The sequence below is a fragment of the Symphalangus syndactylus genome, chromosome 5 (genome assembly GCF_028878055.3).
Source record: "Symphalangus syndactylus isolate Jambi chromosome 5, NHGRI_mSymSyn1-v2.1_pri, whole genome shotgun sequence".
Taxonomy (NCBI): domain Eukaryota; kingdom Metazoa; phylum Chordata; class Mammalia; order Primates; family Hylobatidae; genus Symphalangus; species Symphalangus syndactylus.
The window spans coordinates 80,860,637-80,883,002 of record NC_072427.2 but is presented as its reverse complement, the minus strand read 5'-3'; the positions used below and the strand labels follow the sequence as shown (position 1 = coordinate 80,883,002).

General features: G+C 43.9%; 1 protein-coding gene across 4 annotated transcripts in view; it reads right to left on the bottom strand.

The window, feature by feature from the left end:
* LOC129483159 (structural maintenance of chromosomes protein 2-like) overlaps window positions 1–22,366 on the bottom strand; it is a 37,342-nt gene that overhangs the window by 14,046 nt on the left and 930 nt on the right. For 3 of the 4 annotated variants that reach the window (XM_063639222.1, XM_063639221.1, XM_063639220.1), the window contains exons 2-9: window positions 21,833–22,061; window positions 20,795–20,944; window positions 14,570–14,692; window positions 13,134–13,172; window positions 12,620–12,730; window positions 12,393–12,434; window positions 10,824–10,853; window positions 10,239–10,388 (exon numbers count right to left, since the gene is read on the bottom strand). In XM_063639222.1, coding sequence (XP_063495292.1) covers window positions 10,239–10,388; window positions 10,824–10,853; window positions 12,393–12,434; window positions 12,620–12,730; window positions 13,134–13,172; window positions 14,570–14,692; window positions 20,795–20,944; window positions 21,833–22,000 — 813 coding nt within the window. In that variant the 5' untranslated portion in view covers window positions 22,001–22,061. Of the gene's footprint in view, window positions 1–10,238; window positions 10,389–10,620; window positions 10,854–12,392; window positions 12,435–12,619; window positions 12,731–13,133; window positions 13,173–14,569; window positions 14,693–20,794; window positions 20,945–21,832; window positions 22,062–22,366 lie in introns of those variants that run through there. The other variant, XM_063639223.1, reaches the window with a different exon arrangement.

Here is a 22,366-nt window from a genome sequence, read left to right as displayed (position 1 = left end):
AAACAAACTGAAGATAACGCCTTTTTCTTCTAACAAATCTAGGATAAGTTAGTGTAACTAATTCATGTGCATGAAAGGACCTTTGCTGAGGTGTTAAACATCCATCTATCAGTCAAAAGACTAGCTGAGACTGGGCGTGGTGGCTCATGCCTGTAATGCAGTACTCTGGGAGGCTGATGCAGGCAGATCACCTGAGTTCAGGAGCTTGAGATCAGCCTGGCCAACATAGTGAAACCCCCGTCTCTATTAAAAGACAAAAATTAGCTGGGTGTGGTGGCGCACACTATTGTCCCAGCTACTTGGGAAGCTGAGGCAGGAGAATCATTTGAACCCAAGAGGCAGAGGTTGCAGTGAGCTGAGATCACACCACTGTACTCCAGCCTAGGCAACAGAGTGAGAGTCTGTCTCAAAAAAAAAAGAGAGCTAATCTCAAATCTAATCTCACCTAGATCTGAGAATGTTACATACAATCTATTCTGAGACATATGGCAATTTCTACTGCCTTTAATTGATTTGTCCAGTGTGTGACAGGCAATCTTATGCATATATAACTTTTCATTTCAAGACTGGGCTGTTTCACGGGAAAATTTTTTGAAATCTTTGGTAAACAGAGAGAACTCTGAATTTCTAAGTGATATTTAGCTAAGTGAATCACATATAATAAATGATATGACGATTAGATGAATAGTCATTAACATCTTTCTTAAGTTTTAGCACAAAAGTGCTAAAACTAAAGTTCAAATTGTATCCTTACAGCAGTAGTCACCTGGAAAGCAAATTCTCTTGACAGTAGACTTATTTAATTTTTTTTGGACACAGGGTCTGACTGGTGTAACCACTTTGAAAAACAACGTGGCAGTTTCTCAAAGGCTAAATGTATAGTAATCACATAATGTAACAATTTCACTCCTGGAGGTAAATCCAAGAGAAATAAAAATATATTTTCACACTAAAACTTGCATGTGAGTGTTCATAGCAGCGTGACTCATGACAGCCAATACACAGAAACAACAGAAATGTCCACTGACTGATGAATGGATAAACATAAACTATTGCTCAGCTATAAAAGGAAAGAAATCCTGATACAAACTATAACGTGAAAGAAATTTGAAAACACTGTGCAAAGAGAAAAAAAAGCAAACTACAAAAGATCATATATTGTACAATTTCTATTTCTATAAAAGGTCCAGATTAGGCAAAACTACAATGACAGAAAATAAATCAGTGGCTGCCTATAAAGACACAGGAATATGCGGGAAGTAGGAGGTAGCAACTAAGAGGTGAGGGTTTCTCACTCGTAAGTGGGTAACTCATAAGTGGGTAATCACTTCTAAAAGTGACTGTGGTGATGGATGCACAGCTCTGTGAATATTCTAAAAACCACTGGATTGCATACTTTCTTTTATTTATTTATTTAGAGACAGGGTCTCCTTATGTCACACATGCTGTGGTGCAGTGGCGCCATCTGGTCTCACTGCAACCTATGCCTTCTGGGCTCAAGAGATCTTCCAGCCTCACGTCCCCACGTAGCTGGGACTACAGGCATGAGCCACCACACCCAGCTATTTTTGTATTTTTTCTAGACATGCTGTTTTGCCATGTTGCCCAGGCTGGTCTCAAACTTGTGAACTCAAGCGATCCACCTGCCTCAGCCACCCAAAGTCTTAGAATTATAGGAATTAGCCACTGCACCCGGTCTGAATCGCATAATTTGATAAATGAATTGTATGATATGTTAATCATATTTCAATAAAATTGTTATAAAAAAAGAAAATAGGGAGTTGAACACAGGTGGCTCACGCTTGCATATATATCATCCCAGCACTTTGGGAAGCTGAGGCAGAAAGATCACTTGAGGCAAGGAGTTTGACACCATCCTGGGCAACATAGCAAGATCCCGTCTCCACAGTAAAACATAAAGAAGTTAGCTGGGCGTACTGGCAAACGTCTGTAGTCCCAGCTACTTGGGAGGCTGAAGTGGGAGGACTGTTTGAGCACAGGGGTTTCAGGCTGCAGTGAGCCATGATCACACCACTGCACTGCAGCCTGGGTGACAGAGCAAGACCCTGTCTCCAGGAAGAAAAAAAAAAAAGAAATGCAAGTTTTTATCACCTTCTGAGAGCAACTGAGTTTCAGGAAGAACAGAGAAGAATAAAAGACCATCAAGTGTTTGAGGGTGGGTTGCTGGTCAGGCTCAGTTGCTAGCTGAGTAGTATCTGAAAAATTCATTAGTAAAATTACGGCTCTAGGGGTGAGTCATGCAGTCGAATGATGAATACCAAATCCAGTACAAACACCCATGGTCTTTCTTTACATGAATTCCAGTGAAAAATTCCTAAGTGCCTAAATAGCAAGTGGTCTGAAATGATACCAGCAGTTTATTAAAGACAAAAAAAAAAAAGGCACCTTCAAGAACCACAAGAGAGTTCTGTGCTGAAGAAGCTCTAATTTTGCATTTGCTCAGCCATTGATGTGATCTGGCCAATATGACACTCATCTTAAAGTGCGCAACTAACTCAATTTCATCTCCTCATTAATAAAAACTGATTAGTCTAACATCAATTCTGGTTTTTAAAAAGCTAATTAGAAAAAGAATTAATTAATTATGGAACCAATAAGATGTTCAAATAGTTACAAGCTATTCAAAGGAGAATTCAAAAAATCACACATGAGCTCATCAAGTGTGATGAAATAAATTTCATTAATATATTTAAAAATAAGCTGATTAGACAGGCAACAACGCCTGGGCACGGGTCTCCTCATCTCCAGCAACACAAACCCAATCGCACAGCTACGGGGTTGCAAAGGCTGCAGAGTCAAAAAGGGACTGTTATGACTTGAGATTTCTTTACTTGTATTTGTATTTTGAGACAGGGTCTCACTCTGTCACTCTGGCTGGAATGCAGTGGTGCTCTCATAGCTAACTGCTGCCTTGACCTCCTAGGCTCAGGGGATCCTCCTGCCTCAACCTCCCCATAGCTAGGACTACTGGTGAGCACCACAACACCCAGCCAGCTTTTTTTTTTTTTTTTTTTTTGTAGAGAGAAGCCTTGCTATGTTGCCCAAGCTGGCCTCAAAATCACACCCTCAAGAGATCTGCTCACCTCGACAACCTGATAAACTGGTTCTACAGACACAAATCACCATGTCTGGAGAATTATATATTTTTTATTATTATTTCTGTAGAGAGGAGGTCTTGCTATGTTGCCCAGGGTGGTCTCAAATTCCTGGACTCAAACAATTCTCCCATCTCTGCCTCCCAAAGTGCTAGCACTACAGGCATACGCCACTGCACCTGGCCTGACTTGAGATTTCTTTAATCTAGCATCCCATACTTCATATAATTGGGAAAGGCAGTAGTGTTTTTTTTAAATTACTTAGTATTTCAACAAGAATCAACCATCTCTCACCACTGCCAGGACCCTCGTCAGAACCACTATCATCTCCTACCTGGATGCTGCCACAGCTTCGCCTCCCTGCTTCTACCCAAATCTCCAACTCATGCCTGTAATCCCAGTCCACCTGTTATCTTTTTAACCTTTTTCCTTTGCTGCTAAAGTTTTAGAGTCCTTTAGGAAGAGTTTCAAATGGAAAAATATTATATTTCAGGAAAAACATCCACTTTCTTATACACATATACCCTTATGTAATCAAATTCCATAGCAACTTGGAGTGAGCATAAAATAATTTAACCATCATAACTTTATAAATACTGAATTACCATTTTGAAATTCACTCTCAGTTTTTAGAATAAATATAACTCTTATACTACTGGTTCATTCCATGTTATAAGTTAAATCCATGAGACATTGGGCTAAATAATAATTGCAGATTTAAACAAATCACTTGAAGGGACTAAAAATGAATTTCTAAAGCTGTAAAACTGAAATAACAGACATCCTACACTAAGCTTAAAAGTAGAGATTTTAGAATTAAGAGCATGTATATGAAAATATTTTATAAACTGTCAAGAGCCATAAAATTTGAGAATTAGTTTTAGAAAAAGTATTACTATTACGTAACACCTTTTAAGTAATATTACCAGATATCTGACACTATGCAAGATACCAGCCCTGAAAAAAGAAAATCTAGCAATCTTATTTACAATTAAAGTGACAAAAAATTGTGGCCTACTTGATTAGTTTATGATTCATCAAATATTTATTAAGTGCTTACTATATAGTAGGCCCTATTCTAAGACATTAAAGACACAGACTAAGTCGCTGTTCTAAGGGAGCCTATATTCAAGGTTAGAAGACATAGTAATCAAACAAAACAAGGTTGGGGAATACAGTGATAGGAACTATCACTTCAAGAAGAATAAGAAAAGGCCTTTGAAATGCCATTTGAACAGAAGACTGGATGAAGTGAGAGGAGTGGCTGTGCAAATACTTGTGGGGCAGTATACTTGAAAGCCCCGAGGAACATGTTTGAATGTTTGAGAAACTGGACTAGGAGCACAGTGAGTAAATGGCTAAGGAGCCAAGAGTCACATCATGACGCACCTTGCAGGCCATGGTAAAGACTTAGATTCAATCATATAGTTGATCCTTAAACATGGGAGTTGGAGTACAGACGCACCCTACAGTCAAAAATCACACATACTTTTGATTCCCCCAAAAACTTGACTACTAATAGCCTACTCTACTGTTAACCAAAGCCTTACCAATAACATAACACAATTAACTCCTATTTTGTATGCTACATTATATACTGTATTCTTGCAATAAAGCTAGAAAAAAGAAAACGTTAAAAGCATAAGAGAAAATACATTTACAGTACTGTAGTGTATTTATTGACGCGATAAGTTTGTTATCATCTGTTTACAAGATAAATCATCTGTCTGGAAAGGCAGGCAACCACAGCTGCAGACCTCAGTCTATGGTACATTATCAAGCACTGAACTATTTTTTGTAGCATCCTGACTTCTCTGCTTTTTGGGAGCATTTTCAGTATCACTAGTGGCACTTCATATGGATCCCATGTTATTCGGGTGTATGGTACTGCCCTAAACATGATGAAAAATACACGAGAACCACAAGAGATCACTTTCTACTGAGCTCTGCAACTTACTGGAAACGTGAACTACTAAGAAGTAAATGATTAATGTCACACTGAGTTTACTTGGGCTCACCACAATAGCAACAGGAGATGGCTACAAAATTATTACAATAGTGTAGTATGTTCTATAGTTTTATGCAGTTATCATTTAATATTGCATCTTTACATTTGTTTACATTTCTCTCAACTATGAATAATGCCAAGTATGGTGTTTATGTTTTGATAAATTTTAACTTTTTACAATAGATTTTTGTGTATTTTATGGTAGTAAATGATAAAAGAAGTATCTAAATATATTTTGTGCATTTATGACAACTTAACTTTTTCTTAATTTTTTTGATATTTCTAGGCAATATGGTATTTGTCTGCAAGTTTTTTCAAATTGTTGCAAACCTCCAAGTAAGTTTCCAATATATTTATTGAGAAAAATCTGCTAATAAGTCGATCCATGCAGTTCAAAACCATGTTGTTTCAGTGTCATACAGCATACATGTAATTCGGAAACCACTGAAGGATTTTAAGCACAGAAGTGATGTGATTCAATTTATATTTTAGCTTCTGTAAAGAACAGACTATAGAGTGGCAACAGGAAAAAAGTAGTGCAACTAATAAGAACATCATTGCAGTAGCCCTCATAAGAGGTGATGGCTTGAACGAGGTTGGCAGTAATGGAGGTAACAAAAAGTGGCTGTATTCTGAATACACTTTTGAAGTTAACAGAATTTATTGATAGACTGGATCTAGATATTTAAAGAATGGCGAGAATCCAGGGGACTCTAAGATTTCTGGCCTCAACAATTAGGTAAATAGTGGTACCATTTACTGACATGAGGAAAATTCAGTAACTCAGGTGGGTTTGGGTAGTTGAGGGAAATTCCTAAATTCTATTCTGGATATGTTAAGTTTTACACTTTTTACAACTCATCCAGATAAAAATGTTAATTAAGTAGCTGGACAAAGAAATCTAGAGTTTGTTGGACGTCATCTGGGTGTCCCTAGACTAACCTTGTTCTCCCTTTCTGTTGTAGAATAGCTGTAGAATGTGCTAGAAAATGCAACATTCTGAAAGAGGGAATGGCTTGAATAATCCATACTCTATTTCAGTTCCCTCCTAGAAATATGCATGTCCTTTCATGCTTTAGCTCAGCAACTCACGTAAACCAGGGGATCATGCGCTGACCACCCCCATTTCTCTATTTCTGGGGCATAAACCCAGGGCAAGCTGCTTTCTGGGGCTCCTCAACTGTATGGGGAACATACAGATGAAACTCCATCCAACACTTGTGGGAATGGCCCACCATGAAACCTAGGATTTTACTGTCTTATTACTACCTATCTGTAGGAAATAAATTTGCTTCATATAACTTGTGCTGTATGGGTGAGTTCTATTAACACTGACAAGTTGGTAACTAGTGCATACTGAACTTGTTTCACACCATCAGTGCAGTTAGTAGGGTCTGCTCTGACAGAATCATCATCTCCTGGTTGTTGGACACACGTAATTGCTCATTCCCAGCGCCAGAGAGCTCGGGAAGTGGGTAGTCAGATGGACCCCGAGAGGGAACAGGAAAGAGGTTCTCAGACAGTCCCTGAGGCATCTGAGAAAACCAACACATATGATGCAGGCCTTCATAGAAATGGAAGCTCACTATCTAGGGGACGAGTATACGGAAAGGCCAGGAAAGGATTATGCAGCCTGGTTGAAGTGTTTGTTTGATAAAGGGACACTGTGGATCCAAATGGCTAAATGGCATAGTTTAGAGTGGGACCGAGGTCTCCAGGTCCCCACCAGAGATGGCCCTATACTCCTGTCAAGATGAGAAAAAGAAATGAAATTAGGCTTTTCTGGAGTTCTTGGATACTGGGGCCCAGAGGACATATTTCCAGTTTTCCTAGGGAAAAGTTAAGCTGATGATCATGGGAGGGTTTCAGGTGAATGTAATGACTCACTATGCTTACCTGCTGTGAGTAGGACACTTTGTGTCACTTTGGGTGCAGGTGACCACAGTTCCCACCTCTGAGTATGGATATTGATAGTTTGGTTGCTTGTGGTGCAGAACATCACCACCACCTGAGGAGGTATGCCCCTCGCAGCTAAGAATTTGAGCTGTACCAGTGGTGCATATCCACCCCGGCCTGCCACCTAAGACCTCATAAATTACTCAAGACTTACCCAAAACCTCTTAAGTTACTCAACGAAAGCAGTACTGCATACCAAGTGGAGAACAAGACACTACTTTCTTAATTCAAAACCCACTACAGATAAAAACGTCACAATGCACTGGCCTAGTCTGGCTAGTCAGAAAGGCCTATGGGGCATGAAGACTAATGGATGGTCACAGGCTGAATGTCAGGGTCACTTGGACAGAAAGCCAAGAAAGTATCCCAGATATAATCAAACAAAAATTGTTGGTGCTGGTGGCACTTACTAATAAAAAAGAAGCCCCACAGCTGGTAGGGTCTCTTGGGTACTAAACACAGCATATAACCCACGTGGGTGTTTTTTTGGCCCCCTTTAATCCAGGTGACCAACAAAGCTGCCAACTTTGAACAGGGGACTTTGCAGTAGCAGGCCTTAGAAAGCAATTTAAAGTGGTGGCCTTGATGCTGCTTTTAAAACATTTACAGTCTGTTAGCCTGTTGCAATGACCGGTGTCCACAACCTCCACGCATGCTGACTGCAATCTATGGCAACAGAAACTTGTCACTAGGGAGACCTGGCCTCTTCTAAGTTGAACTTTAAATTGCTTGAGGCAGCCACCTGATATAACTCTTGGAAAGTAACTTCTTGCTTGCTATTGTGCACTGGTGGAGACTCTGTGTCTTAAGGCCACAGCACTACATGCGACTCCGTGACTTAAACTGCCCACCCTTACTTGGGTGCTTACAAACCCTATCAATGAATTGGGGCAGGCTCAAAAGAGCTTGATTATCAAACAGAAATGGTACATTTGAAATCAAGCCCAGCTGGAACCCCAAGGGACCAGCAGGCTTCATGGAAAAAAATGGCTAGCTTATTAGAAGGGTCCAAACAACCTACAGGGGATGCTCTGGCTTCTCCTCTGGCTCCCCGGGTCCTAAGATTCTGAGATGTGCCTACTAACGGTATGGCATGGTTTACTGAAAGTTCCATCAAACAAAACAGGAGGGATCCTCTTAACTGTAGCCACCATCAGGCCAGTAAGTGGTCATCTTTTGACTGAGGCTGAACATGGACATTACGCTCAATGGGTCAAACTACATGCAGTGGTGATGTCCATTTGGACCACCGCATCACCATACCTTGCTACATTTCACCAACTCATAGGCTACTGCCAACAGCCTAGTCATCTGGTCAGAAGGGCAACTTAGTGACTGGACTGCTAAAAAAAAATCCCCTATGTGGACCAGGCGTGGTGGCTCATGCCTGTAATCCCAGCACTTTGGGAGGCCGAGGCGGGCGGATCACCTGAGGTCGGGAGTTCGAGACCAGCCTGACAAACGTGGAGGAACCCCATCTCTACTAAAAATACAAAATTAGCCAGGCGTGGTGGCGCACGCCTGTAATCCTAGCTACTTGGGAGGCTGAGGCAGGAGAATCGCTTCAGCCCGGGGGGTAGAGTGCAAGTTGTAGTGAGCCAAGATTGCGCCATTGCACTCCAGCCTGGGCAACAAGAGCGAAACTCCGTCTCAAAAAAAATAAATAAATAAAATACATAAAAATCCCCTATGTGGAAACAAGGACTTGCTGCCTGAAAGGGACAAATAGATGTTACTCATGTGGACCCTGATGCTACCCTTGAAAGAAATATGTCATTTTTTTGATACTTCATCATATTTCACTCTGACCAAGGAACATCCTTCACTGCCCAAGCGACATGATAATGGGCAGTCTCTTGTGGAATATAGTGGACTTTCCACGCACCCTGTTATTCACAGGCCAATGGAGCCACTGAACAATGAAACGGCCTACTCATAAAGTAACTGAAGGATATCAAGATGGCCTGTTAGTGAGGTGGTACCAACATCCGACTAGGGGAGTCAAATCAAGCCAAAAAAACTCTTTCTTCTGTATTACCCTCCAGTTAGCTCTCTATTTATCCTTCTTTCAGAAAACTTCTCAAAAAGTTATCTATATTCACTTTTCTTTTTTTCTGCCTTCATTCTCTGAGAGTATGAACACAATCTGATCAGGTACTCATGGCCACTTCTCCTTGAAACATCTTTTTTACCTGGACTCCAGGACAATTTACTGGCCTAATTTTCCTCACACTACTCAATCTCTTTTGAATGTTGAACTATCCCAACATTCAAATGTTGAAAGTATCCCAGGGCTCCAACCTTCTTATATAAACTTACAGTCTTGATCATTTTATCTAGTCTCATGGATTTAAATAACACCTATACATTGATGATCCCTCCAAATCTGTATTTTTGCCTGGATTCAATATTCATATATTTTTTTTTTTTTTTTTTTTTGAGACGGAGTCTCGCTCTGTCGCCCAGGCTGGAGTGCAGTGGCGCAATCTCAGCTCACTGCAAGCTCCGCCTCCCGGGTTCACGCCATTCTCCTGCCTCAGCCTCTCCGAGTAGCTGGGACTACAGGCGCCCGCCACCACGCCCGGCTAATTTTTTGTATTTTTAGTAGAGACGGGGTTTCACTGTGGTCTCGATCTCCTGACCTCGTGATCCGCCCGCCTCGGCCTCCCAAAGTGCTGGGATTACAAGCGTGAGCCACCGCGCCCGGCTAATATTCATATATTTAAGTACCTAATCAACATCACTACTCAAGATGTCTAACAGGCTCCTCAAGCCTATTACATTCATACTGTATTTCTTAAGCTTATCGAACCTGTTCTTCCTATTCTCCACTTACTTCAATGGCTACCCAACTTAAAATCCCAAACTGTATCCTTTTCCCTACACTCCTTATCCCCTTCCCTGCTTTACTTTCTCTCCACATCAGTTTTCACTCTATAACATGTTACGTGTTTTATTTATTTTCTTTACTATCATTTCCCCCAATGGAATGAAGGTCCACAAGGCAAGGACTTTTGACCATTTAGTCCAGTTGTAACCCCAGGCCAAACAACTGTACTTATAGAAGACACTCACTAAATATTCATGGAATAAATGTACACTAGTGAGACTATATACTTGTCTACAAGTGGCACTAGTGGCACATTAAGCTCACTTACCTCAACCATATTTTTTTCCAGCTCTTTTCGTTTGCTTTCCTCACACGCCAGATTTTTCTTCTTGAGATCAAATGTGCTTTGAGATTTAGTATTAACTTGCTGAGCCTCTGCAAGAGCATCTTCTAAAGATCGAAGGATACCTCCAATTTCCTATAATAAAATGCAGTCAATTCAATCACTTATGTAAAATTTGTTCATGTTGTCATTTTATTGTATGAGTTCTGTATCAAATAAACACTTTTTTATAAGTTATTTCATTATCTTACTATAAGATTAACAAATCGATACAGAAGACAATGCCCAGTGAATCCTAAAGTTACTATATATAATTTAGTACGTTTTTCACAGAGTATATTACCGATTCTAATACATATATTCAGACCTTATCTTTTTTTTCCAATTCTTCTATTTCATGATTAAGTGCTTTTATTTTTTTTTATCATTCTCAGACAATTCTTCCTGAAGCTTTATAACTTTATCTTGCATTTCTTTTAATTCCTCAGCTAAGCGTACTTTGGTATCTTCTGCCAGCAAAAACTGATAAGCAATATATAAACGACTCAAATGTTCTATTTCTCTCATTACTTTTTGGTAATCCAAGTAGGAAGATCTTTCCTGAAAGGGAAGTCACAAAAAAAGAATAACTCAAAATTGTATTAAAAAAAAATTCAATTATGCAAGATGAAACAAATTTCTCATTACATAATAGATTTTGTCCCGTATTAAACAATTATAGCATTTTAAATTGTAGGAAACTTTACATAACATTAGAAGTCAGGACTTTTAGATATCATTATACCATCTCTAGTGAATCTTATTTGGCTATTTCTTCTAACATATACTTGGGTAGTTGAGCTTAACAAAGAAATATGGACATAAGGTTCATAAGCTAGTGTTAGACAATTTACACACCCACCAATGATACACAAATGGATTCTGTAGTAGTATTATCAAGATGCCTACTCTAATATACTTTGAAGCACTACTACAAGCACTTGCTCACATCATTACTAAACATGACTCCCATAAGGACCTACTGGGACCAGACAAAGTAATAACTAAAATCCTTAATTTATACATAAAAAACAAATTCAGAATGATTAAATGATCTGTCCATGTTGTTAGATTTAGAAAGAAATTGTGGCAAAATGAAGTCTAGGACCTAAGTTTAAATTCCTGATCTAGTGTTTTCTACTAAATCATACATACAAAAAGGGTACCTTCAAGATTACAATTTTTCCAGTAAAATTTATACTACTATATGGATTCACAAGGCCGCTCTGATTAGCACCAAATTTCAATGAGCATTTAATAAATTCCTAAAAGGATATCTTTAAAAACGTCATTTGGCTGGGCACAGTGGCTCACTCCTGTAATCCCGGCACTTTGCGAGGCTGAGGCAGGTGGATCACTTGAGCCCAGGAGTTCAAGACCAGCCTGAGAAACAACGAGAAACCCCGTCTCTACAAAAAAATAAACTAGCAGGGTGTGATGGCATGCACCTGTAGTCCCAGCTACACAGAAGGCTAAGGTGGGAGGATCCCTTGAGACCGGGAGGTGGAGGCTGCAGTGAGCTGTGATCACACCACTGCACTCCAGCCTGGGCGACAGTGAGACTTGTCTCAAGAAAAAGGAAACATAGCTCATAAATGCATTCTTTCAGGACATATTGTGCCATGTCTTTTGATGTCAGGAGCTGCAAAGATTATAGAGAAAATCCAATCCTCTGTTTCAATACCTTTTGCTTACAAAACACCTTGACAGCAATAATTACAGCGACAGCCCCTCTTATCCTGGAAATTGTTCACTCTACCAGGGAGGGTGTCTAAGAGTGCCTTATCTTTAGGAAACGTTGTTCCAGTCAATCCTAGCTAACTAGGAAAATCCAGACTTGCTTAGCTTAAATAAAGTATTAAAATTTGGCATACCATTTTCTGAAACTATAAAAATTACTCTCCAACATCCTATGACTTAGTAGATAAGTACATATCCTCTGCAAGCAGAACACTGAGTTATGGAGTGCCAACTCTAATTCCTTATATCATCGCAGGAAAAAAAACCCCAAGAAACAGTATCACTATGTGCATGATTTTGGATACACTGCTGACTTTGAAAGACATTCTAATAGATTATCCTCACATATACAGAACATACCTCTTTTAATTTTTCAATGGTTGCAGTAATCTCTTCAAGTATCTGGAAAATAAAGAAGAATCAGTATTTTCGCACGTAAAGTACCATTAAAATTTATCTGAAAGAGAAGGAGCATGGATGACTACGGAAAACTGAACCAAGGAAAAACATTTCTCCCTCTTTACAGTAAAAACTCTACACGCAAAATTACATTCTTCCCCAGAAATATTTTACATGAATTAAATTACCGTCTTCGTTTCTTTCAGCTTAGCCTCCTTTTTTTCTATAGTTTTCTGTGCAGCTATTTTTTTGTATTCATACATCCTGGTTCCAGCTGCTTCTTCTATCATGGATAAAATCTAGAATGACAATTTTATTAATGTTTAGTATCCAAGACAATGTGTCCAACTGGAATTTACATTAAATATATCAGTTTTGCCTTGACCTCACTAAACATCTTACCATTTGGCCCGAATGAACCACATAAGTTAAATACAGTAATTTCACACAATCTTTTCCTGTAGGCTTTTTCTGTAGGAATGAATTCTGACACGAAACACCAGCTAAGCAAGACTCCTTTATTCAATCAAAATTAATTTTAATATTTGGGCATAGTGCCAAATATTACACAAATATACAACTGTCTTTACTAATCATTCCTAAATGTTTCCAAAAATTTTAATAGAATATTTAAAAATTGTCTGAAAGATTAAAGTAATATCTATACCAACTATTTTTAATGTCCATAAATAGTACTCTTACCTCTGGAGGTTTCATATTCAATACTTTTGTAATTCGGCCCTGAAAATAAAATGGCAAACTTACTAAGATAACAAATCACAGAAACTGTTTATCTGTACTGCCATTCATGTTTATCTAGACTGAAGCTGCTGTATCTCAATATACCAATCTTTGGGGGGTCTTTCCTCTATAATTCTTCTATGATTCTAGAATTTTGAAACTTTGCTATTCACTTTCTCACTTACCAGTGATACAAATTATGGCAGTTATGAAATGATACAAATGAAATAATTCATTAAATGATACAAAGTTAACAAGGATCATGTTTCTGAGACAGTTAACATTAAGTAGAAATTTTCAATTTTAAAACAGGTAAATATAAAAAGAAATTTCAGCACAATTAAAAAACTTTTAACATTTCTTTGAATGATAACCCTCCAGGATAATTTCACAAAACAGTTGACCTACTTCTAGGACTCAAACAAAATAAAATATTTTACATCAATGCCAGAAAACCCTTAAATTTATTCATTACCAAAAACAAGTAGAGCAAAACACCTGCACACCCAGGTCTCAGAGAATTGTATTACTAGAATGTAGATTCACTTAAAGTAAAGTTTCAACTTTGAAGGTGTGTAGTGGAAATATTTTTATTTTGGTCCCACTGAGATGCTCCCATTGACTTTACTATAATTCTCTCAAAAGACAGCTGGATGGGTCAAATGAAATAATGCAAATGTAAGACAAAATCAGCCTTTACTCCTCATTTGTGTGAGTCTCTAAATAAGAAAATTATTCAAACTTTTATACTTGAAATATTAAGATGCATTAATCCAATAATTTAAAAGGATATATTATGGCTTTTTTTTTTTTTTTTTACACTTAACATGTATTGTTCTTTCAGTGCCAAAATAAAAAGTCAACAAAAATTACTTCTAAACATTCTAGAGGAGTCAAAGGTCTATAATCCAGTAGAATATATCAACGCAAGTAACTAAACCACATTTCTAAACAGATGGCCGGACACAGCACAATAGTAAATAAAAAGTATAAAATCCAAAACATAAAGTACTTCTATTTTGATTGCTTAAAAGTAAAAAATGTCGGGCCGGGCGCGGTGGCTCACGCTTGTAATCCCAGCACTTTGGGAGGCCGAGGCGGGCGGATCAGGAGGTCAGGAGATCGAGACCACGGTGAAACCCCGTCTCTACTAAAAATACAAAAAAATTAGCCGGGCATGGTGGCGGGCGCCTGTAGTCCCAGCTACTGGGAGAGGCTGAGGCAGGAGAATGGCGTGAACCCGGGAGGCGGAGCTTGCAGTGAGCCGAGATTGCGCCACTGCACTCCAGCCTGGGCGACAGAGCGAGACTCCGTCTCAAAAAAAAAAAAAAAAAAAAAAAAAAGTAAAAAATGTCAAAACTATTATGAAAGTGATATAAAGACCTCAAACGAAATACCTGCATGATGAGAGAGTGAGGGTTGTTAGCATTAAGGCCAACAGAACAGAAGAGACCCTGTGCTCTGGTGGTGTTGGTGTTGACTCCATTGATTAAATATTTATTTCCACCACCAATAACCACCTATAAAAGAAAGCAATTTTTTAAATATTAATGTACATGCACACCTTGTGCTAGGATAAATTACTAAGTATATTAGCTTACATTTATTTGTTCTGTCCGACTAGCAGCAAACAAAACCAATTCTGCATAAATAGTGGAACAAGTATGACATGGTCAAAAACACTAACTTGAGTCAGGACAACTAGTGTGTAACAAAAGTACTTTTGCTGCTTCCCTCCCTCCCTCCCTCCCTCTCTCTCTCTTTCTTCTTTCTTTCCCTCTCTGGCCCAGGCTACAATCTACTCGGCTTGCTGCTGCCCGCGCCGCGGACTGCCTGGGACTGCCGGCACGCGCCACCGCTGCCTGCCTTTTCTCCTTTGGATGCAGGCACGCGTTCGCCATCTTGGCCACGCTAGTCGCCAGCTCCTGACGCCGAGTGCTCTGCCCGCCTCAGCCTCCCGAGGTACTGGGACTACAGACGGAGTCTCGCTCACCCAGTGCTCGGTGTTGCCCGGGCTGGAGTGCGGTGGCGTGGTCTGGCCTCGCGGCAGCCTCTACCCCCCCGGCCGCCTGCCTTGGCCTACCAGGGTGCTGGGATTGCAGCCCCTGCCCGGCCGCCACCCCATCTGGAAGGTGGGGAGCGCCTCTGCCCGGCTGCCCCGTCTGGGAGGTGAGGAGCACCTCTGCCTGGCCGCCCCGTCTGGGAAGTGAGGAGCGCCTCTGCCCGGCCACCCACCGTCTGGGAAGTGAGGAGCGCCTCTGCCCGGCCACCCTGTCTGGGAAGTGAGGAGCGCCTCTGCCCGGCCGCCCCGTCTGGGAAGTGAGGAGCGCCTCTGCCCGGCCACCCATCGTCTGGGAAGTGAGGAGCGCCTCTGCCCGGCCTCCCATCGTCTGGGAGGTGAGGAGCGCCTCTGCCCGGCCGCCCCATCCGGGAGGAAGTGAGGAGCACCTCTGCCCGGCCGCCCCGTCCGGGAAGAAGTGAGGAGCGCCTCTGCCCGGCCGCCCCATCTGGGAAGTGAGGAGCGCCTCTGCCCAGCCGCCCCGTCCGGGAAGAAATGAGGAGCGCCTCTGCCTGGGCGCCCCATCCGGGAAGAAGTGAGGAGCGCCTCTGCCCGGCCGCCCCATCCAGGAAGAAGTGAGGAGCGCCTCTGCCCGGCCACCCATCGTCTGGGAAGTGAGGAGCGCCTCTGCCCAGCCTCCCATCGTCTGGGAGGTGAGGAGCGCCTCTGCCCGGCCGCCCCGTCCGGGAGGAAGTGAGGAGCACCTCTGCCCGGCCGCCCTGTCCGGGAAGAAGTGAGGAGCGCCTCTGCCCGGCCGCCCCATCTGGGAAGTGAGGAGCGCCTCTGCCCGGCCGCCCCGTCCGGGAAGAAATGAGGAGCGCCTCTGCCCGGGCGCCCCATCCGGGAAGAAGTGAGGAGCGCCTCTGCCTGGCCGCCCCATCCGGGAAGAAGTGAGGAGCGCCTCTGCCCGGCCACCCATCGTCTGGGAAGTGAGGAGCGCCTCTGCCCGGCCACCCACCCTCTGGGAAGTGAGGAGCGCCTCTGCCCGGCCGCCCCGTCTGGGAAGTGAGGAGTGCCTCTGCCCGGCCGCCTCGTCTGGGAAGTGAGCAGCGCCTCTGCCCGGCCACCCCGTCCAGGAAGAAGTGAGGAGCGCCTCTGCCCGGCCACCCCGTCCGGGAAGAAGTGAGGAGTGCCTCTGCCCGGGCGCCCCATCCGGGAAGAAGTGAGGAGCGCCTCTGCCCGGCCGCCCCATCCGGGAAGAAGTGAGGAGCGCCTCTGCCCGGCCACCCATCGTCTGGGAAGTGAGGAGCGCCTCTGCCCGGCCACCCATCGTCTGGGAAGTGAGGAGCGCCTCTGCCTGGCCACCCACCGTCTGGGAAGTGAGGAGCGCCTCTGCCCGGCCGCCCCGTCCAGGAAGAAATGAGGAGCGCCTCTGCCCGGGCGCCCCGTCCGGGAAGAAGTGAGGAGCGCCTCTGCCCGGCCGCCCCGTCTGGGAAGTGAGGAGCGCCTCTGCCCGGCTGCCCCGTCCGGGAAGAAATGAGGAGCGCCTCTGCCCGGGCGCCCCATCCGGGAAGAAGTGAGGAGTGCCTCTGCCCGGCCACCCATCGTCTGGGAAGTGAGGAGTGCCTCTGCCCGGCCACCCATCGTCTGGGAAGTGAGGAGCGCCTCTGCCCGGCCACCCACCGTCTGGGAAGTGAGGAGCGCCTCTGCCCGGCCACCCACCGTCTGGGAAGTGAGGAGCGCCTCTGCCCGGCCACCCACCGTCTGGGAAGTGAGGAGCGCCTCTGCCCGGCCACCCACCGTCTGGGAAGTGAGGAGCGCCTCTGCCCGGCCACCCACCGTCTGGGAAGTGAGGAGCGCCTCTGCCCGGCCACCCACCGTCTGGGAAGTGAGGAGCGCCTCTGCCCGGCCGCCCCGTCTGGGAAGTGAGGAGCGCCTCTGCCCGGCCGCCCCGTCTGGGAAGTGAGGAATGCCTCTGCCCGGCCACCCATCGTCTGGGAAGTGAGGAGCGCCTCTGCCCGGCCACCCATCGTCTGGGAAGTGAGGAGCGCCTCTGCCCGGCCACCCTGTCTGGGAAGTGAGGAGCGCCTCTGCCCGGCCACCCTGTCTGGGAAGTGAGGAGCGCCTCTGCCCAGCCGCCCCGTCTGGGAAGTGAGGAGTGCCTCTGCCCGGCCACCCATCGTCTGGGAAGTGAGGAGCGCCTCTGCCCGGCCTCCCATCGTCTGGGAGGTGAGGAGCGCCTCTGCCCGGCCGCCCCGTCCAGGAAGAAGTGAGGAGCGCCTCTGCCCGGCCGCCCCGTCCGGGAAGAAGTGAGGAGCGCCTCTGCCCGGCCGCCCCGTCCGGGAAGAAGTGAGGAGCGCCTCTGCCCGGCCGCCCCGTCCGGGAAGAAGTGAGGAGCGCCTCTGCCCGGCCGCCCCGTCCGGGAAGAAGTGAGGAGCGCCTCTGCCCGGCCGCCCCATCTGGGAAGTGAGGAGCGCCTCTGCCCGGCCGCCCTGTCTGGGAAGAAATGAGGAGCGCCTCTGCCCGGCCGCCCCGTCCGGGAAGAAGTGAGGAGCGCCTCTGCCCGGCCACCCATCGTCTGGGAAGTGAGGAGCACCTCTGCCCGGCCACCCACCGTCTGGGAAGTGAGGAGCGCCTCTGCCCGGCCGCCCCGTCCGGGAAGAAGTGAGGAGCGCCTCTGCCCGGCCGTCCCGTCCGGGAAGAAGTGAGGAGCGCCTCTGCCCGGCCGCCCCGTCCGGGAAGAAGTGAGGAGCGCCTCTGCCCGGCCGCCCCGTCCGGGAAGAAGTGAGGAGCGCCTCTGCCCGGCCGCCCCGTCCGGGAAGAAGTGAGGAGCGCCTCTGCCCGGCCGCCCCGTCTGGGAGGTGAGGAGCGCCTCTGCCCGGCCACCCATCGTCTGGGAGGTGAGGAGCGCCTCTGCCCGGCCACCCATCGTCTGGGAGGTGAGGAGCGCCTCTGCCCGGCCACCCATCGTCTGGGAAGTGGGGAGCGCCTCTGCCCGACCACCCATCGTCTGGGAAGTGAGGAGCGCCTCTGCCCGGCCACCTATCGTCTGGGAAGAAATGAGGAGCGTCTCTGCCTGGCCGCCCCGTCTGGGAAGTGAGGAGCCCCTCTGCCCGGCCGCCCCGTGTCTGGGTAGAAGTGAGGAGCTCCTCTGCCTGGCCGCTCCGTCTGGGAGGTCTACCACGGAGGCCAGAAGCAATGTGGGGGCTGGACGTGGTGGCTCACGCCTGTGGTCCCGGCACTCTGGGGGGCGAGGCGGGTTGATCACTTCGGGCTAGGAGTTCGAGACCAGTCTGGCCAACTTGGCGAAACATGAAGAATACAACAGACAAACCAACCAACCAACTCAATGACAACAAAACAGGTCTACCCTGGAGTCATACTCTAATTTTTTCTATTTTCCTCCCTTTCTGATCCTTTATCCCACTTTCTTTTTCTTCCTCTTCCTTCTCCCTCTTCTTTGTCAAATAGAGGATTGAGTTATTATCACTGATCCATATAAAGTCCCTCTCTCATTTATTTTAACTCCCACCCCCATTTCTATTCCCTGACTTCCCATGTGCAACCTTCCTAATATGTTTGATACGCATCTTTTTGTTTGTGTGTATTTTTAGAAAATGTTTATTGTTTTTGTATGCAAAAAAAATTAATAAAAAAAAAAAAAAAAAAAAGAAAGTACTTTTGCTAACTAGTTATGTAATTACACACAAGCCTCTTACCCTGGCCTGCACCGGACTAGGTCTCCAAGGTAACTTCTAGCTTTATGTTTCCAAGTATATGTAAAACACACTTTCCTAGTTACTTTCCTTCTACAGAGGCTTTCTCTACTTTTCAACAGGAATAGATGTCAGACAAAGTAGCTTGACATCAATTGTTGACAAGATTCAAAAAGCTCTTAATAAAGACATGATTTATGACCACTTAAAAGAAAGGGTAATCACGGAGCTTCCGTATGGTTTCATTAAGTCATCCCAGACACCACACTCTACTATCACACTTAAATTGTCATTTATTGGGTATGACTGTCTCACCTACCAGATTGAAGTCCTTAAAGACAAGCTCTGTTTCTCATTCTTTTAACTGCACATCCCAGTACATTCAAGAACACCCAATATACATCAAGTATTTAATAAATATTGAATAAATGTTAGTTCATTTCTTTTCCTGACAGGACTACTAGGTTGGTAGTGCATATATTAATGTATTTGAAAAGACCTCTCTGACAAAAATTTTATAATTTTGGTGAAGATCCAAGTTTATGGCCTGAATGAGGACAGGAACAATTAGGTAGATTATTAGTAAGAAACTTAGTGACAGTTCCTAAAGGATAAATATTTGATGGATGCCTAATGACATGGAACACAATTCTGTCCTAACGTGGCCTACGTTTCTTTTTTTTTTTTTTTCAGTCAGAGGCTTCCATTAAAATAGAGGAGAAAATCTGTAAGTAATAAATGCTAAGATGGACAGTAAATAGGAGTTGACAACACTTTTAAAAACAAAATATTGGGCCGGACACCGTGGTTCATACCTGTAATCTCAGCACTTTGGGAGGTCAAGGCAGGCAGATCATGAGGTCAGGAGATTGAGACCACCCTGGCCAACACAGTGAAATCCTGTCTCTACTAAAAATACAAAAAAAAAAAATTAGCCGAGTGTGGTGGTGGGCACCCGAAGTCCCAGCTACTCAGAAGGCTGAGGCAGAAGAATCTCTTGAACCCGGGAGATGGAGACTGCAGTGAGCTGAGATGGTGCCACTACACTCCAGCCTGGGTAACAGAGCCTCCGTCTTAGAAAAAAAAAAAAAAAACTTTGACAAGCTGAAAACACTGCCTGACTATAATAACACACCTAAAAAAAAATAGAGTGGTTTCAGTAAATCTAACATGAATCCACAATGTATTATGAACACTCCAATGCTCTACTGGGAAAAATAAAAGTAGAATATCTAAAATGAAAGAATAACTCCAACTAGACCAATTTTGGTACACCCAATCTAAGGTGCCATTAAAAGAAAGACAGATGAATGCAGGAGCAGGGAGGGAAACTGGAGCATACTTGGTATAATCAGGCAAGTGAAGGAACTAGGAACAAACATCAAGTGAAAGACCTGGCAAGATTTCACTTAGAACTAAAACACATATACTTGCAGATCACTTAAACACTGAAGTAGGGAATAAGTCAGATTTGCTCTTGGTGCTCTCAAGAGGACTAGGATTAATGAATAAAATTTGAAGACAGCAGACTCTGACAAAACTTATAGCGGTAACTTTCTAATAAGACCTGTCCAAAAACAGAATGCGTTATCTCAGAAGACTGAAAGATCTCAAGTACACAGGTGTTCAAGAACAGCCAAAGAAGATTCAAGTATGGTTTAAGATCTCAGCATAGTTGAGTGCTTATACTGGACGAATAACTTTTCAGCTGTCTTTCAATCCTCTTAGTGATAGAACGTGCATGATCAAAATTTTAATGTAAGGAAGACATTAAGGAATCTAGTCAGAATTTAAGGCACCAATTTTGCTCATGAACTTTCTCTAGCACGTTTTGCAAAGGCATAGGGCCAAAAACCACATCAGACATAAAAGGTCTTAAGATATCCAAATGTTTAATTGCCACTCACCTGCCTTGTTACTGTGATTTCGTCATGAACCTCAGATACTAAAGGACTTTGCTTTTTGTCAGAATTATCAAAAGTGATTGACACAGAGGCTTTGGTAATACCAGCCTGCCCATTTTTGTAAACTAAATCTTGTAAATTAGAAGCCCGAACCTAAAATAAAATATGAAAAGTGTAGGCCGGGCGCGGTGGCTCACGCTTGTAGTCCCAGCACTTTGGGAGGCCGAGGCGGGCGGATCACGAGGTCAGGAGATTGAGACCACGGTGAAACCCCGTCTCTACTAAAAATACAAAAAATTAGCCGGGCGTGGTGGCGGGCGCCTGTAGTCCCAGCTACTCGGAGAGGCTGAGGCAGGAGAATGGCGTGAACCCGGGAGGCGGAGCTTGCAGTGAGCTGAGATTGCGCCACTGCACTCCAGCCTGGGCGACAGAGCGAGACTCCGTCTCAAAAAAAAAAAAAAAAAAAGTGTATCAATTACAAACTCCCTACTGTACAAAGCAACACTAAAAATGGGTCCCTTGCTGGTGGAAAACCCACCAACGCAGTGTCCATTAAGTAGACAAGGATAGGCAGCTGCATCCTCTGGCAAGAAAAACAAGAAAAATAGGCAACAACCTGCAATGGACACTTTTCTCTACGGAACCTTTTCAACCCTGAATTGAATTGTTTCCTATTCATTTTTTAACAAAAAGTTACTTCGCAAGATATAAGGAAATACCGTCCCAACGATTTTCACTAGTCATTCAATCCATTAATAGGATTTGAAAAGGCATCATTACACAGGGTTGAAAATACTCAGGAATGAGACTGCTTTACAGTCAGAATGCCTGAGTTTTGAGGCATTGTTACTTCTAAACATCTCTAAGTTTCTATTTTCTCATCTAAAGGAGTAATATTACTTTCCTTAAAAGGTTGCAGTGAGGTGTAATTTACAAAAAGTATAAAAACACAAATGAGGAGAATATTGGAAAGTCTCCAAAGTTCAATGAGGATTCTCCTGCCAACTTAAATTCAAATAAACCAGAAAGTTTACACTTTACCTGAGACAGGTTAGAGATGCCCAGCAAAAAGCAGATGGAGTCCAATATGTTGGATTTCCCACTACCATTTAAGCCAGTGATAGCATTGAAGAGGGGGTCAAAACCATTGACTTCGGTCTTCGGAGCATAGGACTTGAATCCCTCTAGAATAATTGACTTAATATGCATTTTCGATACTGTCTTGGGTCAGCAAACCTCTGATAGGAATCAAACAGGCCACAAACCAGTTCTGTACGAAACAGAAATAACACCACCTAAGTGGAATGTAAACCTGGAATCATAATGAACACGAGGCAAAAACAGCAATCATAGGGTGATAGAAATAAAACAGCCACTTGACAAACTATCTTTGTCTGATGTAAAGACATGGTTCATCTACTCAAAAATATACCAGAGTTAGCCACTATCTGGAAATTAAACCATTCAACTGGGAAGTCTGAACTATTTCTTCTTCCCGTTTTTCCAGGCTTGCCTTCTCCTTTTACCATACTCTACCTAACAAAGACTACGGATTATTACATATCCCATTATCGT